The sequence below is a fragment of the Mobula hypostoma genome, chromosome 11 (assembly GCF_963921235.1).
Source record: "Mobula hypostoma chromosome 11, sMobHyp1.1, whole genome shotgun sequence".
In the NCBI taxonomy this organism is placed as follows: Eukaryota; Metazoa; Chordata; class Chondrichthyes; order Myliobatiformes; family Myliobatidae; genus Mobula; species Mobula hypostoma.
The window spans coordinates 100877756-100905587 of record NC_086107.1 but is presented as its reverse complement, the minus strand read 5'-3'; the positions used below and the strand labels follow the sequence as shown (position 1 = coordinate 100905587).

The 27832-nt window shown below is 41.0% G+C and overlaps 1 protein-coding gene across 2 annotated transcripts; it reads right to left on the bottom strand.

The window, feature by feature from the left end:
• Positions 1-202: 202 nt before the first annotated feature.
• nol12 (nucleolar protein 12) lies at positions 203-27832 on the bottom strand. 2 transcript variants are annotated; one of them, XM_063062687.1, is made up of 6 exons: positions 27705-27832; positions 21404-21509; positions 13254-13302; positions 10912-11054; positions 6128-6240; positions 203-910 (listed from the first exon to the last, which is right to left on the bottom strand). In XM_063062687.1, the coding sequence occupies exons 1-6, from the start codon at positions 27779-27781 to the stop codon at positions 754-756; spliced, it is 645 nt and encodes a 214-aa protein (XP_062918757.1). In that variant the 5' UTR covers positions 27782-27832; the 3' UTR covers positions 203-753. The 2 variants fall into 2 exon arrangements, with proteins under 2 accessions (XP_062918757.1, XP_062918756.1); XM_063062686.1 differs by having other exon boundaries at positions 6128-6244; positions 10913-11054.

Genomic DNA, 27832 nt, shown 5'->3' with positions numbered 1-27832 from the left:
AAAAAAAAACAATATAACCTGTACATTCAGCATCAGGCCAAAGATGCAACATTAAATTCTTAAGCTGGAACAAATCAGAAACCAATTCCCCACGTATCAACACAGTAATGGACTCTCAGGTTTAACTGGCACCTTCACAAGTGAGCTTAAAGAAGACATAGTGGAAAAAAAAGGATAGAAATTTATTAATAAAATCATTTGATATTCCAAGTGTACCTCGTGGAACTTCTGTGTGCCTTTCAGGACAGGTAGCAGAGGCCAAATGAAGATAAAAGTCCACCTCAGAATACCTGTAACTCCAAGCAGAGCAGGCTGGACTGAATAGCCTTTATCTCATTGTAGATTTTAAGTAGTTGGCAAAGAGATGCCCAAACTCCTGTAAGGTTACATGGACCACATTAGCAGGTTTCACATATATCACAGGTGACAGCCATGTTGTGGATTGAGGAACTTGGTAGATGAAGAACAATGCATATTGGATGCCAAGGACCTGAATAAGAAACATTCGTTCTAAAATAAATACTCTCTTATTCATATTTATCAGGAGGAGAAATATTATCTTAAAAACAAAATTCAAACACAGGGCCCTTACAAGGATTGATCTGGCATCTTCCAAGTGTAGCAAACAATCTTCTGGCCAAACTGCCTCCAGTTACAAAGAGGCCTTGAGATTTTGATTATTCAGTTCAAGCACTGATATCACTTCTTGTGTGATTTGGAGCAGAGAGGTCCAAGAGAAAGGGTTCATGAGACTCACATCTCACCCCCTAGTTTTCCCGTCCGTTTTCTCCTTTGTGATTTTGTGGTTTTGCCTTTGATGGGGGGCTGGACCTTATCACGAGAATGTTTCCTCTTCTTTCCTTTCTTATTTCTACTTGCTGTGTGTAGTGCAGACGTCAGCGAAGAAATCCTGGCAAAACAAAACAGTGATAGTTGTTTCAAAGTCTAAAACATTGTGAGGAAGCTTCAGTCTATTTAAAATGAAACTTGAAACCTAGCCTATTTAATATACTTTACTAGTAACAAAGAAATACAAAGAGCACTGGTGTTTTACATTAACCAGTAATTTGAATTGTTTTTTTAAAATAATGATTACAAAGTAAATGAAATTATAAACTATTGTGCACTTATTATTCAAGTTGTTAAAATATTAATGTTTAAGGAAAGAATTATTAAATAAACAGATAACTAGCTGGAAGTCTGAAATGATTCTTTAGGACATGAATTACATGAGAGAAGAACAGAGCTGAGAGTGGAATGTGTGATTTAAATAACTTTTTTTACAAGCAGAGAGTGTAAGAAATAATTTTAATGAAGTGTAGATAGAAGGAATGCTGTTTCTGAACTGTGGTTACAAGACACTCAGGTTTACAAACTAAATATATCAAATTAAAAGATCTGCAGGAAAAATAAAGAAGAGGGTGGAGGGAGGCAGAGATGAAATCAATAAGGATCAGATGGATTATAATCAGGAATATAATGCATGAACTAGAAATCTGTGTGCAACTGGAACCTGTAATTTTACATTTTGATGATGTGTTTTTGGGCCAACTCAGTGATCTGGTGCTTTTGGGGTCTCTGGGAGAATTCGGCTAGTTGAGAACAGAGTGGGTGGCTTGGCGGAGCACGAACCCGTTACTCACCAATTAAAGCGCCGAGCAAGACTGAAATCAACGAGGACAAGAGCGGAAGGCAAGCGGGTGTTCCGCATTGCCTGCCTGTGTTTGATCGGTCTCCCTCTCACTCGCTGCTGCCAGAGGAAGGACAAGGGGTCTTGGGCAAGGTTTGATCAGCGTGGCTCATAGAGTGGACTCATTTTTAGAGGAGTCTGTGGTTCATGTTACAGGTGTCTCTGGTTACTTTTTTAAAGTTGCTATTCTGCGTGATTTTGATCGGGGCGCTTTGACGCGGACTGGATCTGTGGCCTGCACGCGGCACTAAAATGAACTGAACATTCATGGACCGTTTCAAGGACCCTGCGGTTTGATATTTAATATTTTGTGTGTTATTCACTTATTTTTTTGCCGTTTGCATGATTTGTTCTTTTCTTCCCCCACACATTGTGTGTTTGATGTTTTCTTTGAGCAGGTTCCATGGTGTTTGTTGTATGGCTGCCTGCGGAAAGAAGAACCTCAGCATTGTATACTGCATACACAGTTTGAAAATAAATGTGTTTTAAACTTAGAACATTTCCTTCCACTAAGTCAGGACAATACAACCTCTCTAGGAAATTAATCCTGCCAAATCAAAAGATGGAGGTACCAGGCAAGCTACAAATAAAGTTAATGACAAAGGGTCATTAATGCCCTGACGAAGGGTGTCGGCCCAAAACGTCGACTGTACCTCTTCCTAGAGATGCTGCCTGGCCTGCTGCGTTCACCAGCAACTTTTATGTGTGTTGCTTAAATAAAGGTAATGATAGCATGAACAATGAAAATAGAATAAAAGAAAGACTAAGATTTTGAAAAGAAAGAGAAGAGAAAATGTTAGGTGAGACTATCTCCAGGAAGTTAATTAATCCTGGGGAATAGGGGTGTTTGAGAGGTCAAGTATAGAATCCATATGGTTAAAGTTAACCAAGAATGGAACTACTAAGGGTTTTCTATAGACCACAAAATTGTGAGGAGAGATCGGCAGGCAAATTACAGAAATTTACAAGAAATGGAGTGTGGTGATCACAGAGAAGGAGTTTAGTTACCCCGATATTGATTAGAACAACATTAAAAGGTGAGAACTTTCTGAAGGAGGCATTATTGGATCTGATTGTTGAAAGAGTTGGACTTACTGGTCTGTCGGTCAGTGGATCGTTAGGTTTAGACCAGTGGATCGCAACCTGGGGTCCATGGACCCCTCGGTTAACAGTAGGGGTCCAAGGCATTAGAAAAAAAGGTTGGGAACACCTGGTTTAGAATAATAATGGGAAAGGCCAAACAATTGCTCAAATTAGAATTATTTAGTTCAGAATTCTGCAGATACTGGAAACCAGTCCTGATTAAGGATCTCAGCCGGAAACGCTGACTGTTTATTCCTCTCTGTAGATGCTGCCTGACCTGCTTTCCTCCAGCATTTTGTTTGTGTTGCTCTTAGTTTAATGCAATGAGATTTCCCTTGGAGGAAAGATGGCCAAGAAGAGATTTGTAGAGATGTGCCTGACCATGAGTGGCTTAAGAGAAGATAGATAAAAGGAAGCCAATCTCCATTACTAAGTGGACCAAAACCATAATCAAAGATTTAAAACCGAGAAAAGAATGCCAGGGATGCAGGAAGAAAATAATTAATTTGGTAGTTCAGTTATGGAATTCACTTTGTAGAGATGGTGATTAGAATTAATACATGCTTTCAGAGCAGAATAATTTGTCAATCTATGGGAAACAAACAGGGGAAGGGATCTGATGGGATTGCTCTATTAGGAATTGGCACAGACTGCTTTTACAGCATAACTATTCTATGATTTACTTGCCTTGAATCCAGAGGATTACGTGATAAACTAACTGAAGTGTTTAATGTGATTAAGTGCATTGATAGAGTGAACAGAGAAGCTATTTCTTCTGATGGGAAATTTTAGAACAAGCCAGTAAAAAAAATAATCTGGGATTGGAAACAGTTTATTCAGGGTGATTCAGGAAACAATGCGAGGACTAGTGCAGGTATCTGGAACTCCCACATTTCTACATGTTGTGAGAAGCTGGAGGGTTGGTGGTGGATAATGGTCAATCTAGACATACAGCATTGAGGTTATTAATCAGTCAAGGGTATTAAGATTTATGGAAGCATGAAAGTAAGACGTTGAGATTAAGATGTATTCAGCCATGATCTAACTGAATGAGCAGCTGACCAGCTACAGTGGATGTGAAGTGAGTGGGCTTTTGCTCTCATTCTGCAAATTTTTGATCATGTACATTGAAAGCTGCAGGTCACCTGACCTCACATCAGCAATACTAAAATAACTTCCATTACTTGTATTTACTAGCTTGGGAAAAGTAGTCAGATCACAATCCCTCAGTGATCACCAGATCTCCAACCTACTGCTTCCTAGCAAATCAAACTCTTCAATGCACCGCTAAGACCGGGGTAGGCAACCTACGGTCCACGAGCAAATATTGGGATACTATGCTTATCCGGCCCACAAGCGATTTTTCCTTATTCTGGGTGTTTCACGCGACCACACTGATGGACATGCATGGTGTCTTGTTACACTGGCCCCAGGTTCTGTTTTGTTCCAAACCAAACACTGGTATATACGAATGACGGGAAGGCAGACTACCTTACTAATATGTATTAGATACTCTCTGTGCACACGCAGGTTTTCAGATACCAGTTTGTCTCATTTGCCTAGAAAATGTTGCTGTGAAGAAGGTTGCAAATATCAGGCAACATTACAAGACCCGCCATATTGGAAAGAAAGCTGCAATTGTGGGAGCACCAGCTTCAAAAAGGAAATTGTGCACATTTTCCCACTTTTCAAAAAAGTAAAGCACAAGATCCAGGCATTTTTTGTGAATATGGTCCAAGAATTGAGAAAAGTTTTCATCTCGTTTTGCTGATTTTCACTTGCATGCAAATGAGTTCGAGCTGTTTGCTACTCCATTTGATGTGGAAGTGGACACTGCATCAGAAATTTTTCAAATGGAATTGATTGAGATGCAGTGTGATGACATATTGAGATCGAAATTTCATTCTGAAGATGTGTCAGTGCTTGACTTCTATTGAAAATATATTCATCCAAGTGGGAAGTATCCTAACTTAGTGGACCATGCAAAAAAGATGGCATCATTGTTTGGCAGCACTAATCTGTGCGAGCAATTATTTTCAAAAATGAAGCACACCAAGAACCATTTGAGAACAAGATTGACTGATGCCCATCTGGATAAAGTCTTGCTCTTGGCATCAACAAGTCTGACACCCGATATTGAGAAGCTTTCAAGCAACAAGCAGCATCAAGTTTCACAGTGATTTATCGACTGTTTGCATTAAAATTTTCTTTTTATTATACTTAATTTACCACCATTCAATGCATCATGTTCATACGTTTTATGTTTAAAGATTCTTTGTGTCCTTTTAATAGATTCAAAAGATGCCTTGATTAAAATAAATTGCAACTAAACTGAGTTCTTGATTACTAATTGGCATCCTTGGTTAAGCACAATTGATTTTCTAGCATGCGTTGTTTATTAATTTGAGGCAAAACATAACTAGGTATATTTAAATGGATAATTCCTATATTTCAAGCTTTTTATGGCATTTATCTGGCCCACCGTCTGCTCATTAATACGCGATCCGGCCCACAGAGACAAAAAGGTTGCCGACCCCTAGCTAAGACCAATCTCTCCTGTTCGCAGTGGCAGGGGGACTCTGATCCAGTGAAATCCCAAAAAAAGGGAGCGTGGGAGGATATACGGTGTGAGCCTCGGTCTTACAGTGAGGGATGGACATCGATGCATTATATAAAAAAAGAGGGTAAAGCAGATTTTAAGTACAAAAGTCTTTTGACAGTACTATAATATCAATTTACTGCTTGCAATTTACATTTACATTTAAGAACTGGACTGGTTCTTGTTTGAATTAATATCTGCTATATTCACATAACCCCAGAATACTCCCTAACAGCAAGCATAAAAGGCATCGAGGTCATCAGGGAACGAACCTTATTGCCATTTACAGTACTGTGCAAAAGCCTTAGGTACCCTCCTACCGAAAAATACGTGGCTCAGACTTCTGCACAGTACTGTATTTTTAAATGTACTTTCCTCTTAGGCGATTAATTCCTTGTGCCCTTACTTGAGGTGATAAGCAAAAATGAGGTGCAATCTTAAAAGGAACAGTGATAGATGCTTCCCAAGTATTTCTTTGTCCGTCAGCTGGAGGAATCCACATCACATGTCAAAGCTGAATACATAGACTCTGCCACCTACTATTAATTGATGACTGAAGTAGTTTGCCAGAGGCTCAACTTGTCAGACTTAGCTAGGAGCTTGGCAGACGTGGCACTGCAAGACAGAAAAGACTGAACAGGGATCTGTTTATAGTATACTGTTCTACAGGACATCACATATTCAATTTAGCTGCACTTGACCTCTAAATAGATTAAAAGTTTACCAAATGATATGTTTCAAAATACTCCACCTACTTTGCAGATAATATGGGCTCATCTCGTTTCTTCGGTAATGGGTTGTTGGTTTTCACAAGCATTTCCTCTTCCACATCATTCTCCTGTGCCTGCTCTTCCTCATTTTCTTCCGACTCCAAAAATAAGAAAAGAAAGCCACTTAAACACAATTAGTACATAGAAACAGGACAGTAATGGACAGGCCATACAAATCTTATGACATTTATACTAAAGCTCTCTCCAAATACCTCCATTCTCTTCATTTTCATGTGTCTATAAGCCTCTTAAATTCCATGAGACCGCCCCTGAATCCACAATTACCCCTGGTAACCCATTCCAGACAACTACAATTCTTTGCGTAAAAAAGTTGCCCTCACTTTGCCTTTAAAATTCTCCCCGTAACCTTAAAAGCATGATGTCTATTGTTTGACGTTTCTACCTTGGGGAAAATATTTGGACCTTCTACCCCATCCTATGCCTCTCATAATTTTGATAACGTCTATCAGGCTTCCCCCTCGGCCCTTGAAGTTCTAGGGAGAGCAAGTTTGTACGACCTTTCTTTATAGCTCAAATCCTCTAAATCAAGCAGAATCTGGGTAAATATCTTCTGTGCCCTCTCCACACCCTTCCTATAAGGGGGCAACCAGAATTGAATGCAATACTCCAAGTACAGTCTGACTAAAGTTTTATAAAGTTGCAGCTTGACTCTTATATTCAACTTCCATTTCAGAAAAGTCAAATATGCCATTCAACTTCTTTACTACCTTATCAGCTTGTGTAGGCACTTTCAATGAACTATGGATCTGGACCCCAAGGTCCCTCTGTACCTTGACGTCATTAAGGGGTCTCCCATTAAGCGTATATTTTCGTATTTCATTTTACCTCCTGAAGTGCAATTCCTCACTTTTCCCTGGATTAATTTCCACCTGTCCGTTAAACTCTGACCATGCCTGTACCTGGTCTATATTCCACCGTATTCTTTGTTAGTCCTTTACATTGTCCACAACTCCACCCACCTAAATTTTCATCCAAATCATTGATATACATGAGAATCAGAATCAAATTTAATTTAATTGGTATATGTCATGAAATTTGTGGGTTTGCGGCAGCAGTACATTGCAATATATAATAAAAATATAACTTTTAAATAAGATATATATAAAAACTTAAGTGATGCAAACAGAGAGCGCAAAAAGGTGAAGTACTGTTCATGGGTTCATTTTCCATTCAGAAATCTGAAGGTGGAGGGGAGGAAGCTGTCCCTGAAACAATGACAGGATGTCTTCAGGCTCCTGTGCCTCCTCCTTAATGGTAGCAATGAGAGGGCACGTCCTGGATGATGGGGGTCCATAATGATGGATGCTGCCTTCTTGAGGCATTGCCTTTAGAAGATGTCCAATGCTGGGGAGGCTAGTGCACATGATTGAGCTAGCTGAGTTTATAACTTTCTGATTCTGTGCAGTGGCTCCTCCACACCAGATAGTGATGCAACCAGTTAGAATGTTCTCCAAGGCACACCTGTAGAAACTAGCAAGAGTCTTTGGTGACATACCAAGTCTCCTCACACTCCAAATAAAATATAGCTGTTGTTGTGGCTTCTTTGTAATTGCATCAATACATTGGACCCGGAACCTGTGCACCTCAATGAGTTAATCATAAAGCATACTCCATCTCATCTACCTTTCAAAGACTGAGCTGTCCTGTCTTTGCAGAGAATAGTGAAGCTATCGGGCTGCAGTGATGCAGGGGATAGCCATGTTTCCGTAAAGCAAAGTACACAGCAGTCCCTGATGTCCCTCTGATACTGCAGTCTAGTTCTGAGATCTTCAGTTTTATTTTCCAGAGACACTATATTTACCAGCAGGATAGTCAGGAGTGGGGGTCTAAAGCCTGTGTTTCAATCGTACCTACAGACTGGCTCAGCTTCCACGCTTCTGTTTTCTTAGAGGGGAAATGCATTCACAGCATGAATTCTGCTGTCCAGGGTCCACTGATTTGCTAGGTTTGAATATTGATAGATTGTTTAACAATGTTGCTTACTGAAGTACTTGTGGCTGTGTCTGTGGATTCCTAAATGGCAATCTTTGATGATTTCCTTCAGAGCTGCACACATAGAGTCAATACTTATTGGCGCCATCTTGAGACAATCAGAGGTTGCCTGTTGATCATAAACAAAAGTCTCCACAACAAAGGTTACGGATCTCCAGAGTAACAGCCTTCCATCCCTACTGTCCTCTATGGGGAAAGCAGTTTTGAATCTAAACTTGCAATTCACCCTTAATCCCAGACACTTTTATGTTCTGCATCAACCTACCAAGAGGAACTTTATCAAATGCCTTACTGAAATCCATGTAGATAAAGTCCACTGCCTCACTCCATCAACCTCTTTTGTCACCTCCTGAAAAAAAACTTGATCAAATTTGTAAGGCATAACCTGCCTACACAAAAACATGCCTTTCCAAATGTGCACAAATTCTATCCCTCAGTATCCTCTCCAAAGGCTTCCCTACCAGTGTGAAGCTCACTGGCCTATAGTTACCTGAGTTATCCCTATTTCCTTTCTTGGAGAAAGGCACGACATCTGCTGCTATCTAATTCTCTGGGTCCTTGCCCGTTGCCAGGGAGGACACAAAGATCTTCATCAAAGGCACAGCAATCTCCTCACTTGCTTCTTTCAATATTCTGGGCCCTGGGGACTTATTCACCTCAATGCTTTTCATCAGACTCTGGACTCTCCCCTTATTCTTAAAACATCACAGCACATTTGCATGCCCAGCTCTGTCTTCACACTACTCCAAATCCTCGTCCTCAGTAAATACCGACACAAAACACTCACTTAATACCTTTGACACTTGCTCTGACTTCCAAGAACAAATTCCCTTCTTTTATCTTTGAGTCGACCTACCCTCTCCTTAGTTATCCTCTTGTTAAAATGCCTTAGGACTTTCTTGACCCTGCTTGACAAGAACATTTCAAGGCCTCTTTTGGCCTCCAGAATTCCCTGCTTCAGCACTTTCCTGTTATGTTTTTAATCCATAAGAACCCAGTCTGATTTTTGCTTTCTAAACCTTAAGAATGCTTCCTTTACATTTGTAGCACAAAGACAATTTCAGTAACCCCCACACTTGGTCTCCAGTGGCAATGAAGAGTAAAGGAATACCTCCAACAGTGTAAATTCCTCAGTTATGAGATTGAAGAGTGAAGTAGCTGCTCAGATTCAGTTTATTTCCTATTGAAATTTGAGGCAGATTAAAATGCATAAAAATATAAATTGTGTTGAAATAACAGCTCTGGAGTAACAGATAGGGGCAATTTGCAAGTTATCAAAATTTGATATTATCTTATAAAGGTAGCCTGGACAAAGTGGTAGATTTTAAGACCATAAAGGTAGCAGTGTAGAGATACATCCCTACTAAAGGAGATGTAAGGCATTCCTTCCCTCTGCTAGTCTGCAGGTCACCTATAGGCAAGGTGTAGCACCTGCTTAGGCCCCGATCAGAGTCATGTGAAGCCATGGGAGGAGGAGAAAAAAAAGGATCAGCCATGATTGAATGGCGGAGCAGACTCGAAGGGCCAGATGGCCTAATTCTGCTCCTATGTCTTATGGTTTTATCTCCGAAGAGTATTGATATTTGCTGGGGTTACCCGTCTAATAAAGACACTGCCTAGAAGGTGGCAATGGCAAACCACTTTTGTAGAACAATTTGCCAAGAACAATCATGATCATGGAAATACCATGCTCGCCAACGTCATATGACACGGCACATAACGAACAAACAATAAGACCATAAGACACAGGAGCAGAATTAGGCCATTCGGCCCATCGAGTCTGCTCCATTTCATCATGGCTGATCCATTTTTCCTCTCAGCCCCAGTCTCCAGCCTTCTCCCCGTATCCCTTCATGCCTGGAGTCATTCACCCTAACTCCTCAAAATATCAGATTTTGTTTGATGTCACTTCTGGGAAATGCCTTGCACCTTTTACTATGTGATATGTGTTAATAAAATGCAAGTTGCTGATGTACAAGTACACACAGAACCTAGAACTGAAACTCCTCCTAGAGCTGCTGACTGAACAGTATTTATAGAGTCACACAGCACAGAAACAGGCCCTTTGTCAAGTATCTATTTACACTAATCCTATTTTATTCCCTCACGTTCCCATTCACTCCCCCCAGATTCTACCACTTACACATAAAGTGGCTAATTAACCAACCACCCACGTCTTTGTGATGGGGAGGTGGAATTATCTGCTCTCTAAGATTATATAGCAGTGTAATTGAATAGAGGCCTATTGGTCCTCTACTAGCGGATTCCCAGCAGGAGAATAAAGAGAGAGAGCAGCAAGTAGTAAGTCCAGAAGAAGGGTCTCGGCCCGAAACATCAACTGTTTGTTCATTCCCATGCGTGCTGTCTGACTTGCTGAGTTCATCCAGGGTTTTGTGTGTGTTGCATTGGATTTCCAGCATCTGCAGAATTTCTTGTGTTTATAGCAAGTAGTAATAGTTTCTGGAAAATTTCAGGTGTGTACCATTCGTCAAAACTGACAGTATTATGATAGCAAATGTCATAGTGGCAAATTTTATATTTATGTGTCTGCAGAATTTCTTGTGTTTATAGCAAGTAGTGATAGCTTCTGGAAAGTTTCAGTTGCGTACCATTCGTCAAAACTGACAGCGTTATGATAGCAGATGTCGTAGTGGCAAATCGTATATTTATACTAAAATATTCCATATGTTTTTAAGATTGTTACCAATCAAATAATTCTGCCCTTGCCTCTCCTTCAGTTTCAACTATTTAGTTACCTGATTGGCACGATGGGGGAATAAATTCCTGCCAGCCAAATCAATATTGCTGATCGTTGTCACGGTGACCGTGTGATTTGGATGGTCATATTGAATAGACTCTTTCTTGGAGGTTGCCAGTTGATCTAACTCATCAGCTTCCTCTGTAAGTAAACAGGAAACAACACAACCATCTTGAAGCACATGTATTCCCAGAATGCAATGGGCACAGAGTATCTAACAGGAATTAAAAACTGTACTGGGACCTTTTGAGATCTGAAACGTGCCAATAATCTACACTTATATAGTCTTCAACCTGATAAAATATCCCAAGCTTCTCAAAGGAGCACAATAAGACAATTTTACACAGATACACAATATGGTTAGACAAGGTGACCAAAATAAAAAAAAGAGCAAAATGTAAAAATTAAAGCAGTGTTTTAAAAGTGATGAGTGAAACAGAAAGGTTTATGAAATACAAGTGAAATAAGTGAAGAAATACAAGTTCCTTCTGTGCACATATTTCCTTACATAGATATTAAGAGTAGCAGAAGGCCTTTTGGCCCTTTGAGCCTATTTTGCCATTTAAGAGCATCACAGTTGATCCAATATTCCTTGATCACATTAACCCTAAAAACATAAACTCGATTTCTTCTTTAATATATCTTGGGTTCAACTAAACCACAGGTTCACCAAACATTTGAATGAAATTCCTCATGTCGGTTCTAAACGGCTTACGTTCAGACTTCACCACAGTTAGGATTACACTTTCAGTCTGTCTAGTCCCATTAGGATTCCTCAAACTTCTGCAAGGTCCCTCTCATACTCTTCTAAATTCTAGCAAACAGAAGTCCAGTCACTCCTCTCTTCATACATCAGGCCATTGCTAGAACACCATGGTACTCCATTAGCTACTGCTTGCCAGTTGGAAAAGGGCACATTTTCTTTCCAGTCTGCCAACCAGTTCTTCATTCCCACATGCGACTCTCATGTGGAATCTTGCTGAATCTTTTTGAAGATCCAAATATACCACATACACTGCTTCTCCCTCTAATAGTTCCATACTCAAATCCTGCCTGTAAATCTGTCAAGCACAATGATTTTCCTTTCATAAATCTATGCTAACTTTGACCGATTTTTTCACTCTCTGTATCTCAGGCTAACTAATCTATAGTTCCCGGTTTTCTCCCTCCATCCTTTTTTAAGTGAGTTGCGTTAGCTACTGCCTGATCTATAGGATTATGCAGGGTCTGATGGATGTTGGTTAATGACCCGGAGTCAAGGCCTGCCATACCACTGAGCTACCCTGCCCGGAATAAGTTAGATGATCCCTTACTTTTCGTCATGGAGGTGGTAGGGCTACAAACTGGATGTCCCAGACTCCATTCCGAGGACAAATCAAAACAGCTACATTAAAGTGAAGAGCATGTTCCAAATGAATGCTGGTATTTCAATGAATACTTCCAGCTCTCTCAAAAAGATTGTGAAGTATTATACAGAAGGGGAGTGCTCTTCAATATCCTTACCAAAATTATCCCAAAACCAAGATCATTAGATTCTCTGGACATTAACACGTTGTAGTTTGTGGGACCTTGCCGTTCCCAATCTGGTTACCTCATTTCCTCCAGCAGTGAGTACAATTCTAAAGGATTTCTTAGCTGCAAGGAACAGTGAAATATTTTCAGTGGAAATGTTTCCAGTCAAGTGGGAGTGTCTTTGAGTGTCTTTCTCAGTTGATTTGATTGATATCTAATCTTCTCTTGAAATCAAGCTTGTATGCATCACTTATGCTGGGAGCTCATTCCACTCTCTCACCACCCTCTGAGTGAAGAGGTTTCCCCTCATGTTCCCCTTAAACTTCTCACCTTTCGCCCTCAATCCATGACCTCTGGTTGTAATCCCACCCAACCCCAGTGGACAAATCCTGACACATAAAAGACAAAGAAAGCACTTAATAAAGAGCAGAAGAAAGAGGGGCTGGGAGGAGCTTAGCACTTCCAAAGAACCACTTATATTTCATGACATGAGGATTATTCACGAGGGATGTTAGATACAGATTTGCACATGGACAAATAACATGAAGCTAGAAGACTTAACAGAGCCTGTATATAACTTCATTCCCAATGAGAGTCAGGAGAGGAGTGGAAAAAGATTCTGCAGAGTTTTAGTCTGTTCATCACCATACTTCAGTCATGAACGAGAGCTGAGACTCTAGCTGTTGAACTCCAGAGTCATAAATGTGGCTGGAAAATGGCTGGTGCTGAGAATGTGCCCTTAAAAAAAACCCCAAGCAAAAACCCTGGCTGTGTAGTTCGACTGCACGTAAAATCAGCATCTACTTTGATTAAAAAAATGCAAGTTACCCAAAGCTTCTTGTCTTTCTTTGTACATCTTCAAATATTCTTTACGCCTCTGCAAATCAATAAAAGATGAAGATTAGGAAATATTTCAGAATAATTCCATTGTAACACCCCAACTTTCACTGCTTCATTACTGGCAATCTAGAACCAAACTCTGCACTTCATTTTTTTTAAACAAATGTTCTTGTCATACTGCCATGGACCATAAATATAAGATGGCCACTGGGGAAGTCAGAAAGAAAATCCTTACTCGGAAACATAGAATTCATTAACAGTGGCAGTAGTTGAGACTAGGATAGATGCACTTAAATGTACATGAGAGAAAGGAGTAGGTGGATTTGATGAAGGGGTGAGTCATGGTGAGAAAGAAGACAACTTATAGACAACATGAAAATCAGAATTGATGAAGCCAAGAGGAATGTACAATTATGTTGCAAATATTTCGTAAACCTCTCGACCTTTGTCACTTTAACCAAGCTTCTGGTCACCTATCCCAATGCTCACATGGGTTGGGATGTGATCTCAGTTGTAGGACCGCCTTCAAATCACATACTTTCACAATATTGGAAATAAAAGCAACATGGCAGACTGTAACATTATAACAGCGGCTATGGGTTGTTTGGTCTCCCCTCTCGCTGTGGAAAGGGTGATACCTCTCTGTCCCGTGTGTGTGTGTGTGTGAGAGAGAGAGAGAGAGAGAGAGAGAGAGAGAGAGAGAGAGAGAAAACAAACGCACGCCTGCAGCATGTCGAAGTCTTGGCTGAATAATAGTGTTGGGTGGACTGCAGATCATGGTCTGTTTGGGGGCTTTGCTTTTGCTTGCTTGGTGGGTGGAGGGTGCTGATGCTTCAGGCAGAAATAAGTGGGAGGGGGAAGGTTGATGCTTTGCTGCTGCTTGTGCATGGGAGGGGGGAGAGGGGGCTTCGGGGTCCTTCTTGTGTTTTCATTCTTTGGGGTTCTCTTCCGGTTTTGTGGATGTCTGCGAAGAGCAAGAACTTCATGTTGTATACTATATACATTCTCTGATATTGAATGGAACCACTGAACCATCCCAAAGGATTAATAGAAAATTTAATTAGATTAGAGCAACAATGCAATAGTGTTATCAAGATAACTAGGCAGTAAATAAGAAACACTATAGTACCCCTAAGATAGGAGGTGGGAAAATAAATTAACTATGGTTGCTGCTTCCAAATCTTTTCCAATAACCTTTAATGCAATGTGCTTGCACATTGGTGACAGCCAGGGTCTGGACTGCTTAGGCTCTTCCTATCAAAAAATGGGCAATAAAGTTTTGGAATTGCACAAGATGAAGAATATTCATGGAAAAAAGGTGGTTTCAAGAAGGGCGAGGTTTCAGGAGAGCTTAAATGCCATTCTTTTATTCCTGACAAGGACATCTTACATTCTAACACAGACTAAATCCACTGCAAAATATTTTAGTCACACTCCAAAATAGGCACTAGATTAATTCAAGTCTTTCTTCTTATTCTGAATAAAGGTATTGGGAATGATTTTTTTCCTCTCCAGTAATTTTGCTCAGGTCCCAGATTCGCAGGCTCACAGCATCTATAATCACTTTTCTGAGAACAACATTCTGTCTATCCTTTCCCAAAAGAGCCACACAAAATCACCTTGAGTGACGTGATTTACACATCTTATTGCAGCTAACACGATGCAAAATGGGGATTGAATCTGGGACTGTGACATATGTAATATTGATTACTGCCATTTTAAGAATTATAGCATGGGATCACCTGCTCTTAATGGGGATGAATAAATAAGTCATCTTCAGGTTGAGAAACTTAACTAGTGGAATGTCACGGGCATCAGTTCCTGGCCACAGCTCTTCACAATGAATATCAGAACACTGGTTCCTTAAGGTTGTTATAGCCAGGGGTGTTCACAGAGTGTCATAGGAAGTCATTCCTGCCTGCGGCCATCAAACTTTACAACTCTTCCCTTGGAGGGTCAGACACCCTGAGCCAATAGGCTGGTCCTGGACTTATTTCCTGGCATAATTTACATATTACTGTTCAATTATTTATGGTTTTATTACTATTTAATTATTTATGGTGCAACTGTAATGAAAACCAATTTCCCTCGGGATCAATAAAGTATGATTATGACTATGTGTAGGTGGGGATAAGCTCCAACTACCTATAAAATGCTCCCAATGATGTACATCTCAAATAGCCTCTGACAACCAAGTCCAGCTCCCGGCCTTCATGTGTGGCTTAGCTACTAAGCCAGGCAGAACCGTTTCTATCGACAGAAGAAGGGCGAAGGTCCGTTACTGGTCTTAAAACCAGTCACTTTGGGAAGATGGGGCTCGTCAACCATGGTCACAGCAATCTAGAAAGAAAACTCTGATCCCAAAATTTCACTGCCTTGCGGCTATACCGACCTATGGGGAAGGCTTTGGGAGTAAACCCCGAGGAAAAATCTGGAGCTAGTCCCTAAGGCAGTCCTGCATTGAGCTCAACGCTGACTGGCAAGTCCTGCAACACCACTGATGCCAAACTGTGTTGATATCTGCCGTTTCTTTGGATTCATCAGCTGTGTGGAGAAAGGGAGCCTGCTGCATGGGCTCTCCAGATCGTACTGCCCTGGTTTGTATAATAATATGTTTCTCATGTAGACAACTAGGACGTAATATCCATGGTCGATCCCAATCAAGAGAGAGCAACCTTCTATGTCATCAAAGGAACTAAAAAATGCTACTTCATTTTTTAAATTAACAGATTGTGGAAGATACTTTTGCTTGTAGCTCAAGTTAGTGGCTAATCTCCAGAAGTGAAGAGGTATTGACACAGGGTCTATTACAGTCAGTGGGGAATATCGAGTTACTAATAGCTATCAAATGCACAAAGTCCCTAATGGAAGCCAATGCACCAATAATTTACACTGCAAACACACTTTACAAAATGATAGCTCAAATTTTACCTAAGAATGGTACAAACTTGAATCACCCATCCATGTTAAATCTGTAGTTCCAAAAATGATCAGTTTATTTCCCACATCAGTGACTGAGATTTAGTGTGACGTTATATTGATATGATATTTTTATTAAGTCTTAAAATTTAAATTCTACCATAAGCAATCTGAAGTATAATAATTACTCACAAAGAACACGAGATAAATTTCCTCGTAATAATTCTAATTTGCACCTGTGATTGCTAATTGTTCGTTACGTGCCGTGTTGTATGACATGGGCGATCATAGTGATGAGGTTTGCTCTTGGCATATTTTTCTAAACAAATGGTTTGCCATTGCTTTCTTCTGGGCAGTGTCTTTACAAGGTGGGTGACCCCAGCCGTTGTCAATACTCTTCAGAGACTGTCTGCCTAGTGTCAGTGGTCGCATAACCAGGACTTGTGATATGCACCAGCTGCTCATACGACCATCCATCACCTGCTCCCATGGTTTCACGTGACCCTGATCGGTGGGTGGGGGGGGGGTGGCTAAGCGGATGCTACACCTTGCCCAAGGGTGATCAGCAGGCTAGCAGAGGGAAGGAGTGCCTTACACCTCCTTTGGTAGAGATGCATCTACGCCCCGCCACCCATGTAATTAGCAATACAAGTGCAATTTTCCCCCTTGACCAAACTTTTGGTTGTCTATCCCATGACCCAGGAATTTGCAGGGTATGGTTAACAGTGCTGGGATTTCTGCAGATTCATGTGTGGAAGCCCCAAGCCTGCTGACAGCTGTTCCTCCGCATTTGTTCAACTACATTTTCCACTGAGCTCCTCAGAATCCAAAGTGACAGAGAATTCCCATCAGTCACGCTCCAACCTGCAGAATGGAGAGAGCCTGGGAAACAAAGGAGGCCACAATCATCACCCATCTGGAAGTCTGACATGAGCTCAGCAGTGAGGAGATAGCTGGCGGATCTCCATGAAACTGTCAGCCAGTTCAATTAACTTGATCAGTTGTGAGGAAATGAAGTAGCATTAATATTTTCATATTTTTAAAGTGAACATAATCAAAAAATATTTATCATAATGAAAAAATCACAGTACTGAAACAGGCCCTTCAGCCCATTACCTCCATGACAACCAACCATTACAATCTTATTTATCATCACCTGGGCTACAGTCTTCTGTGCCTTGGCTATTCAACTGGACTTCTAGATACTTTGAAAATATTACAAGCGTTCCTGCCTTCACCACCCCCTCAGGCAGTGTGCTGCAGATTCCAAACACCTTCACGACGGAAAAAAGAAGTCTCAGATCTCTAGATGGGCACAGGAATTACAGAAAAATTGAGGACTATTTGGGAGCAAAGAGTTAGATTGATCTAAGAGTGGGCTAAAAGGTCGGCACATTGTGGGCCGGATGCTCCCTCAATCTTTATCTCTAAATGCTTAAAATTTATGTTCAATACATTAATTAAAATATTTTTAACAACTGTATAATTTAAATTGTTATTCTGAATATTCTTTGTTAGTTTGGACACTCAGATAAACCAGGAGTTGAGGTAATGTCAGCTTCCACTTCTTCCAGTGGGTTTGACAAAGGGTCTGCTCAGGAACGCTGTGGTACAGGTCATCCTCAGATTAAGGCAGGGTACCATTCCTGCAACCTAAACAGTACACAACTCGGAAATGCAGCCTTGAACAGAGTTTTCACATGGTTGAAGCTGCTTGATCGCCATAACTCACCAACAACAACTAAGACTAGTGGTAAAAGAGGCCCTCACAGTCAGATCCTTTCTGTACAGACACCCTCAGGACAGCTGCAGTGAGAGGGAGACAGTCACCCATCTTTTTGCAGACTGTGCTGAGAGGGTGTAGAGAAGGATGCAAGGGTCTTTGTCTCAGTTCATTCACAGCAGCTGCATAAAAGGAATCTCTGTTCTATGGGCTGTTCCCAGGGACGTACACCAAGACGGACATCATGTGCACCTGGAAAGCCATCAACTTAGTGAAAGGCACCCTTTGGGCTGCCCAAGACTTGTTGGTCCCTCTGCACAGTGAGGTCCGTAATGGAATGCTGCCAACTCGCATAGTCCAGGCCGAGGGATGCATCAAAGCTCAGTATAACCACCACCATGACTCTGTGGGGAAAGACCACAGTCCACTCCCACTTACACACATAGAGAGACTGAGAAAGGTGCAAAAACCCTGAGAGTAAATCACCCCAGGGGGCCACATCAGTGGTAATGATGCTATGGCTCTAAAATCATTTAAGTTAACACTAATGAGTATGAACATGAATGTAGAAGTATTACTCTGATTCTTTTTTGTATATAGATGTTTTATTTATTGGGATACAGCATGCAATTAGCCCTTCCATCCCTTTGAGCCAAGCCACCCAGCAATCCCGATTTAATCCTGGCCTAATCATGGGACAATTTACAATGACCAATTAACCTACTAACCGGTATGTCTTTGGGCTGTTGGAGGAAATTGGAGCGCCCGGAGGAAACCCACGTGGTCATAGGGAAGACATGCAAACTCATTACAGACAGCAGCCGGAACTGAACCCGGATTGCTGGTACTGTAAAGTGTTTTGCCAACTGCTACACTACCACGCCACCTAAGTTAATAAGTATTACTTATATTTCAATAAATAATATTTTTGAAATATTACAGATGATCGCAGCCTTGCAGCATCAGCAGATTGATCCCACCGTTGTCCCAAACACTCACTTGTTTGTACAGACTGTACCTTAGCTGGGTGTTCAAAAGCATGTGGAGGATCTGTAAATAATCATCATCATCATCATCATCATCAGGTGCCGTGCCCAGTTTGAGCTTTGACTGCCATGGCCCACACACTCCTGTTTCAGGTCAAGTGGATCAATTCATTGGTATTCATTTCCAGTTCTCTTGCTGCTGTCTCCATCATCATTTGTCTTTGTCTTCCTCCTGCTTTCTTCCCTTCAATCTTTCCCATAATTACTGTGCATTCTAACTCCTCTTTCCTAATCACATATCCAATGAAGTTACGTTGCCTTTTCATGATCTCATACATTATTTCTCTTTTTGTGTTTGCTCTGTTCATGACATCCTTGTTAGATATTCGTTTCGTCCATGATATTCTTTGCATCCTCCTCAAAAACCACATCTCTGCTGCTACAATTCGTTTCCTCATGTTACTAGATATTGTCCAACATTCTGAGCCACATAACATAACTGGATAAACGTAACATTTCAGTATTCTGAGACGGGTTGTCATGCCTAGTTTAGTATTGGTCAATATACTCTTCATTCTCGTAAAGGTGTCTTTTGCCATCCCTATTCTTCTTTTGATGTCCATGTCACACCTGCCATCTGATGTCACCCAGCTTCCTAAGTAGCAAAAGTTCTGTACTTGTTTTATGTCTTTCCCGTTTATTCTTAGCCGGCAGATAAGATTCTCCTTCTTTTTGGATATCACCATACATTCTGTATTTTTGCGATTGATAGATAGACCCATTTTTGCACTTTCTTCAACAACTATATCAATTAAGTTTTGTAGTTCTTCCTCTGTACTTGCAATTAACACAGTGTCATCTGCATATCTGAAATTATTGATATTTTCACCACCAACTTTGATTCCCAAGATGTCTCTTATTTTTTATATTGTTTCACTGTACACATTAAATAAAGCAGGGGAGAAAACACACCCTTGTCTCACACCTCTCTTGATTTTCGTAAACTGACTCTCTTCTCCATCTATTCTTACAGCAGCAGTTTGTTTCCAGTACAGATTTCTGATTAGGCGGAGGTCTTTCGAATCTAGATCTAGAGTTTTCTGTAATACTTCAAATAACTTATTGTGCTTCACTTTATCAAATGCTTTTGTGTAGTCAATAAAACAAACACACAAATCTTTTTGCACTTGAATAGCTCGTTCTGATAGCATCCTTAACATCAATATTGTCTTTCTTGTTCTTTTGTCTTTCACAAAACCACATTGTTCTTTATCTATTTCAGCTTGTATCTTACTTTTAGCTCTTGTCATCAAAATTCTTAGAAGTATCTTGGTGATATGACTCATTAAACTTATGATCCTATGTAATTCACATTCTACTACTCCAGGTTTCTTAGGAAGAGTGATAAATACTGATTTTTTTCATCTCTTCTGGTATTATTCCAGTCTCATAAACGTCAGTGATTTAATCAGCAAGATTTTCAATTCCATAATCTTCAAGGGTGATAATTTGTTCTATTGCTAATTCATCAGGACCTGCTGCCTTTCCTTTCTTCATCATATTTATTGCATTACGAACTTCAGATTTTAAAATACTTGGACCTTCAATGTTTTTCTTAGTTCCTGGTTTTTCGCCTTCAAACAATTCCCGAATATACTCAGTCCATCTGTTCATAATCTCATCTTTTTCCATGATAATGGTACCGTCCTTTGCTTTCAAACATCCACCTGAAGAACAGAGGAGCTTTTTACCAGTGATATTCTTGATTTGTTGATGTACCCTTTTTGGATCAGTAATAGGGATTCTTTCTATTTGCCCACATTCTTGGTTTAACCATTCTTATTTGGCTTTTTGACATAAGCTTTTAACTTTTTTTATTTAGGGACTCATATTCTATAGGATTTGCTTTCTTCCGTCTCCTTTCTTCCATTAGATTTTTGATTTCATCTGTCATCCATTTATTCTTTGTGCTTTTTTCTTTTTTAGGAATCACTGACTTTGCTGATTCTACCAAGGCATCCTTTAGACAGTTAAATTTCATTTCTACGTGATTGCTATCATCTTCAACAGATTCTATTTCTAGACTTTGAAATCTATTCCTTACTTCAATTGTAAATTTTGGTCTTAAGTTTTCTTCTTCAATCAATTGCAAGTAGTCAAGGGATTGTTTAGGTTTTTGCTTCTTTAGTTTTTTAAGTTTTATTTTTACATGACATACTACTGGGTTATGGTCATAAATAATACCTCCACAACCTCTGGTACTGGCTTCCCTTAGCATACCCGCTTTGCTGCTGACCACAAATTCTGGGTGAATATTACTTTGTGTGAATCAGCATCAGATTTTGATTAAGCAATGTAATTTTGTCATGAAAGCAATACCACTGATTCCAAAGATTTCAATACTATATGTTGGTCATAAGGTTCAATTGAAGGTACCAAAGGGGAATATTAAACCAAATGTTTTCACATTTCTGTTACTTGGCTACCTGGTAGAATTAATGCTTTCTCACCTCCTCCTTCACACGTTTGTGTTCCTCCTTCAGTTTCTTTTTAATTTCTTCCAAGGCCTTTTTCTTTCTCTCCACCTTTCGCTTATGAAAGCCAGTTAGAAACTCCCTTCAATACAAAATAGCAAAAGCTAACTGTCAAAAAGGGTCAAGAAATTGAAACTAATTTACAATCATGTTAGAGCACCTGTACACGCACAAAAATCTGAAGCAGCCTAGCAGGCCAAGCAGCATCTATGGAGAAGAGTAAACAGTCGATTCTCCGGGCCGAGACCCTTCATACAGCTGAGGCTTGGACATTTCATCACTGACAAGGACCTTGAAAAGGCCAGCACAAATGTCATTTCTCAACAGCCTCTCGCCACTGTGGAATGTGGAAATTTGGAAGTTAGTGCTTTTAGATCAGATTAAGGTTGCAACAAGTGTGAGGAAATTAGGGGAGGAGTGGCAAGTGTCTTACTGAGAAAACAAAGATGGGTGCCGGGTTCATCTGTGAAAGTAATCAGAATCAAATTTAATATCACTGTCATATATCGTGAAATTTGTTGTTATGCGACAACAGTACACTGCAATACATATTAAAATATAAATAAACCAGTAAACACACAGAGACACACATATATATTTTTATAGCGAGGTAGTGTTCATGGGTTCAATGTCCATTGGCTCTGGGCCTGTATTCACTAGAATTCAGAAGAATGAGGGGTGACCTCATTGAAACATATCGAATAGTGAAAGACCTTGATAGAGTGGATGTGGAGAGGGTGTTTCCTTTGGTGGAAGAGTTTAAGACCAAAGGACACAATCCCAGAATAGACAGACGTCCTTTTAGGTTGGAGATGAGGAGGGATTTCTTTAGCCGGAGAGTGGTGAATTTGTGGACTTCGTTGCCCCAGGCAACTGTGGAGGTCAAGTCTTTACGTATATTTACCCTGATAAATTTGTGACTGGTCAGGGCATGACGGGATACAGGGAGAAGGCAGGGGATTAGGGCTCAGAGGGAAACTGGATCAGCCACGAAATTGTGGAGCAGACTTAATGGACCAAATGGCCTAATTGCTTCTATATCTTATGGTCTTGTGGGGGAGAGGTGGCAAGATGATGATCAGAAAAATATGGAGAGGGAAGACAGAGAACATTCAACACATGTGTCAATGTCCAAATAATTAAATATCTGCCTTCCATCATAAGGTCAGAAGAGATGTTTCCAAAACAATTTGCAACTTTTGAACAAGTGTGTGCTCATGAAACAAGACCCATACAATATGAGGCAACAGAGGATGGTCAGGATGAGGAAACTCCAGGGGATCAGTGACCGATCCTTCAGCAGCCACGGTAATCGTTGCACGAGGTATGGAGTTTTCAATTCCTATTCATTTTAGTTTCACCAAAGTTCCTTGATACCTCAAGTCAGTCAAAAGCTGCTGTCCATCGTTGTCACTTTACCTCAGGAATTTGAATTTTTTGGTCACCTTTAGATGAAGATTTCAGCTGATAATGCCAAGTTACGTTTGTACATCCACAAGAAGCAAATCACCAGTCAATGGCCATTCATATTTCCACTCGCATTCAGCTGAATAACCGTAACCAAATCTGCCATGATGAAAAGTCACCAACCCCAGTCAGTACACTGGCCATTCTATCAACTGTGAAGATTGCACGTTATTCGAATCATGCAGCAAGGAAATAAGTCATTCTGCCCATCTGACCCACACTAGTGGGCACCTTTCCGTGTTAACCCCATTGGTCAATGGCCCTCCATGGCTAAGATACATGGTCTTGATCTACAGTGAGCAACCAAGCTTCAACCACTCATTCAGCAATCCTCCTGTGAATGCGCACGTTTACTTCAGGTACTCTAGACATGCAAGTTAGGTTCAAACACAGAGTCTGCAGATGCTGGAAATCTTCAGCAACATACAGAAAATGCTGAAGGAACTCAACAACATTGGGGGGGCGGGGGGGAGTCGACCATTCAAGCTGAGGGCATTCATCATTTAACTTGCCACGAAGTGCCGATGAGTGGTGGGTAAATATACCAGAGAGAATTGATTACTAGAGGGTAAATGTGAAATGCAACCGAGAGGACTGCGGGGAGATCCACCCTAGATTCTGTAACCCAAATAGCCCTTTATGTGGTCAGGAAAAATGTTTCCCTCCTTGGGGTTCTGTCCGTCTATTAAACATTTGCATCTACCATTTCTGAAGCGCGGTCATTATTTCCTAACTTGCAGAAGGCCTATTTTATGAGCAGTAGTTTGATGACGGTCGGGGATCCGCTGCTGCCCAGAATCAACTCTACCGAGCGAAGCACCTTCAGAATTGTCTTGAAGATCCTCTTGACGCTGTTGTTGTGCGATACATTTTGTGAGTTTGACCATGGTTTTCTTAGCAAATAGATTCTAGGAAACCTAGTATCTAACAACGATAACACACATCAAAGTTGCTGGTGAACGCAGCAGGCCAGGCAGCATCTCTAGGAAGAGGTACAGTCCTCACTCTTCCTTCAGTTAGTCCTGACGAAGGGTCTCGGCCTGAAACGTCGACTGTACCTCTTCCTAGAGATGCTGCCTGGCCTGCTGCATTCACCAGCAACTTTGATGTGTATTGCTTGAATTTCCAGCATCTGCAGAATTCCTGTTTGTTTGCGTTTTTAATCTAACAACGGTAGTTTGCTATTGCCTTCCGTTGGGCGAACTGAAGAAATCGCCATTTCTCTTCCCAAGTGTTCATCCGCCTGTACTATAGCCGTTGTCACTTGAGGTCGTAGCTCATCTGCCTTCTCCGTCGTAAGTTCAGTTACTGAACCTGCCGGATCTGCCGTTGGCCTTTGCTCGTATCCTGAGCAGGAACCCTTGCAGGTGCTACCGTTCCGGGTCACAGTGGCCCTGGGAGCAATGAATGATTGAGGGGTAACTCCACTTTCCCCAAAGCTCTGAAAGTCCCAAATCAGAGCCTCATCACCGGTTGCAGTTTAGAGTCATACCCAGGACCAGTAGGCTTTGACTACTCGCAATTAATTAAAGAAGAAAACTTAAGACAAAAATTTACAATTGAAGTAAGGAATAGATTTCAAAGTCTAGAAATAGAATCTGTTGAAGATGATAGCAGTCATGTAGAAATTAAGTTTAACTCTCTGATGGATGCCTTGGTAGAATCAACAGTCAATGATTCCTAAAAAAGAAAAAAGTACAAAGAATAAATGGATGACAGATGAAATCAAAAATCTAATGGAAGAAAGGAGACGGAAGAAAGCAAATCCTATGGAATATAAGTTCTTAGATAAAAAAATTAAACGCTTATATCAAAAAGCCAAAGAAGAATGGTTAAACCAGGAATGTGAGCAACTAGAAAGAATCCCTATTACTGATCGAAAAACGGTACATAACAAATCTAGAATATAACTGGTAAAAAGCTCCTCTGTTCTTCAGGTGGATGTTTGAAAGCAAAGGGCGGTACCATTATGATGGAAAAAGATGAGATTATGAACAGATGGACTGAGTATATTCAGGAATTGTTTGAAGACGATCGAGGCAAAGAACCAGGAATTAAGAAGAACATTGAAAGTCCAAGTATTTTAAAAGCTGAAGTTCGTAATGCAACAAATAAGATGAAGAAAGGAAAGGCAGCAGGTCCTGATGAATTAGTAATAGAACTAATTATTGTCCTTGAAAATTATGGAATTGTAAAACCAGGATTTATCACTCTTCCTAAGAAACCTGGAGCAAAAGAATGTGAATTACATAGGACCATAGTTTAATGAGTCATATCAGTAAGATACTTCTAAGAATTTTGATGACAAGAGCTAAAAGTAAGATACAAGCTGAAATAGATAAAGAACAATGTGGTTTTGTGAAAGACAAAGGTACAAGAAACGTGATATTGATGTTAAGGATACTATCAGAACGAGCTATTCACGTGCAAAAAGATTGTTTGTTTTATCGACTACACAAAAGCATTTGATAAAGTGAAGCACAATAAGTTATTTGAAATATTACAGAAACTCTAGATCTAGATTCGAAAAACCTCCACCTAATCAGAAATCTGTACTGGGAACAAACTGCCGCTGTAAGAACAGATGGAGAAGTCAGTTAATTAAAATCAAGAGAGGCGTTAGAAAAGGGTGTGTTTTCTCCCCGATTTGTTTAATGTGTACAGCGAAACAATATTACAAAATATAAGAGACATCTTGGGAATCAAAGTTAGCAGTGAAAACATCAATAATTTCAGATATGCAGATGACACTGTGTTATTTGCAAGTACGGAGGAAGAAATACAAAACTTAATTGATATAGTTGTTGAAGAAAGTGCAAAAATGAGTCTATCTATCAATTGCAAAAAGACAGAATGTATGGTGATATCCAAAAAGGAGAATCCTATCTGCAGGCTGAAAATAAACGGGGAAGACATAAAACAAGTACAGAACTTTTGCTATTTAGGAAGCTGGGTGACATCAGATGGCAGGTGTGACATGGACATCAAAAGAAGAATAGGGATGGCAAAAGACACCTTTACAAGAATGAAGAGTATACTGACCAATACTAAACTAGACATGACAACCCGCCTCAGAGTACTGAAATGTTACGTTTATCCAGTTATGTTATATGGATCAGAATGTTGGACAATATCTAGTAACATGAGGAAACGAATTGTAGCAGCAAAGACGAGGAATTCTGCAGATGCTGGAAATTCAAGCAACACACATCAAAGTTGCTGGTGAATGCAGCAGGCCAAGCAGCATCTCTAGGAAGAGGTACAGTCGACGTTTCGGGCCGAGACCCTTCATCAGGACTAACTGAAAGAAGAGCTAGTAAGAGATTTGAAAGTGGAAGGGGGAGGGGGAGATCCAAAATGATAGAAGACAGGCGGGGAGGGATGGAGCCAAGAGCTGGACAGTTGATTGGCAAAAAGGATATGAGAGGATCATGGGACAGGAGGCCCAGGGAGAATGAAAAGGGGGACAGGGGGAAAACCCAGAGGATGGGCAAGGGGTATAGTGAGAGGGACAGAGGGAGAAAAAGGAGAGAGAGAGAAAGAATGTGTGTATATAAATAAATAACGGATGGGGTACGAGGGGGAGGTGGGGCATTAGTGGAAGCTTGAGAAGTCAATGTTCATGCCATTATCTCTCCGCCAGAGAAAGCAGGATCTCCCAGTGGCCATACATTTTAATTCCACGTCCCATTCCCATTCTGATATGTCTATCCACGGCCTCCTCTACTATAAAGATGAAGCCACACTCAGGTTGGAGGAACACCTTATATTCCGTCTGGGTAGTCTCCAACCTGATGGCATGAACATTGACTTCTCAAACTTCCGCTAATGCCCCACCGCCCCCTCGTACCCCATCCGTTATTTATTTATATAAATACATTCTTTTTGTCCCTCTGTCCCTCTCACTATACCCCTTGCCCATCCTCTGGGCTCCGCTCCCCCTTTCTTTCTCCCTGGGCCTCCTGTCCCATGATCTCATATCCCTTTTGCCAATCACCTGTCCAGCTCTTGGCCCCATCCCTCCCCCTCCTGTCTTCTCCTATCATTTCGGATCTCCCCCTCCCATTTTCAAAGCTCTTACTAGCTCTTCCTTCAGTTAGTCCTGCCGAAGGGTCTCGGCCCGAAACGTCGACTGTACCTCTTCCTATAGATGCTGCCTGGCCTGCTGCGTTCACCAGCAACTTTGATGTGTGTTGCTTGAAGCAGCAAAGATGTGGTTATTGAGGAGGATGCAAAGAATATCATGGACGAAACGAATATCTAACAAGGAAGTCATGAACAGAGCAAGCACAAAAAGAGAAATGTATGAGATGATGAAACGGCAACGTAACTTCATTGGACATGTCATCAGGAAAGAGGAGTTAGAATGCACGGTAATTATGGGAAAGATTGAAGGGAAGAAAGCAAGAGGAAGACAAAGACAAATGATGATGGAGACAGCAGCCAGAGAACTGGAAATTAATACTAGTGAATTGATCCACTTGACCCGAAACAGGAGTGTGTGGGCCATGGCAGTCAAAGCTCAAACTGGGCACGGCCCTGATGATGATGATGTTAATGAGAAGGCCTACGGAGTGCTCTGCAGTATTCTGGCTTGATTAAGTGGATCAATTCAGATTAGACGGACGGAAGGGTCTTTTTTCCCTCTCCAGATGGACATCTCTTACTCCGCGGGCCTGAGCTCGCACGATGTGGCGGGGCAGCCACAGACCCCGCCTCGGCTTGCAGTGCTGTTTAAATGGGGATCGCCGGCGCTCCTGCCCCGCATCCGGGCTGGGCGCTATCTACCCATCCCTTCCCCGAACCTCACCTCCTGTCCTCCTCGCTGAAGGTGAGCACACAGCGTTTCCGACCCCTGCCTGGGCCACGGCCATTCCTCGGCGCCATTCCCCCCGTTCCTCCTACCCTTCCCCTCTCCCGGGAACGCACGTTGCTATG

What these genes read in the sequence shown, in the direction of transcription:
- nol12 (XM_063062686.1), bottom strand. Translation starts at nt 27,781, where the DNA reads ATGGCGCCGAGGAATGGCCGTGGCCCAGGCAGGGGTCGGAAACGCTGT. An exon ending in AGAAAGACAAGAAGCTTTGG is followed by an intron (nt 11,055 to 13,253) that starts GTAACTTGCATT and finishes GTTTACTTACAG; the next exon opens with AGGAAGCTGATGAGTTAGAT. An exon ending in TTCCCCCATCGTGCCAATCA is followed by an intron (nt 6,245 to 10,912) that starts GGTAACTAAATA and finishes TTTCTTATTTTT; the next exon opens with GGAGTCGGAAGAAAATGAGG.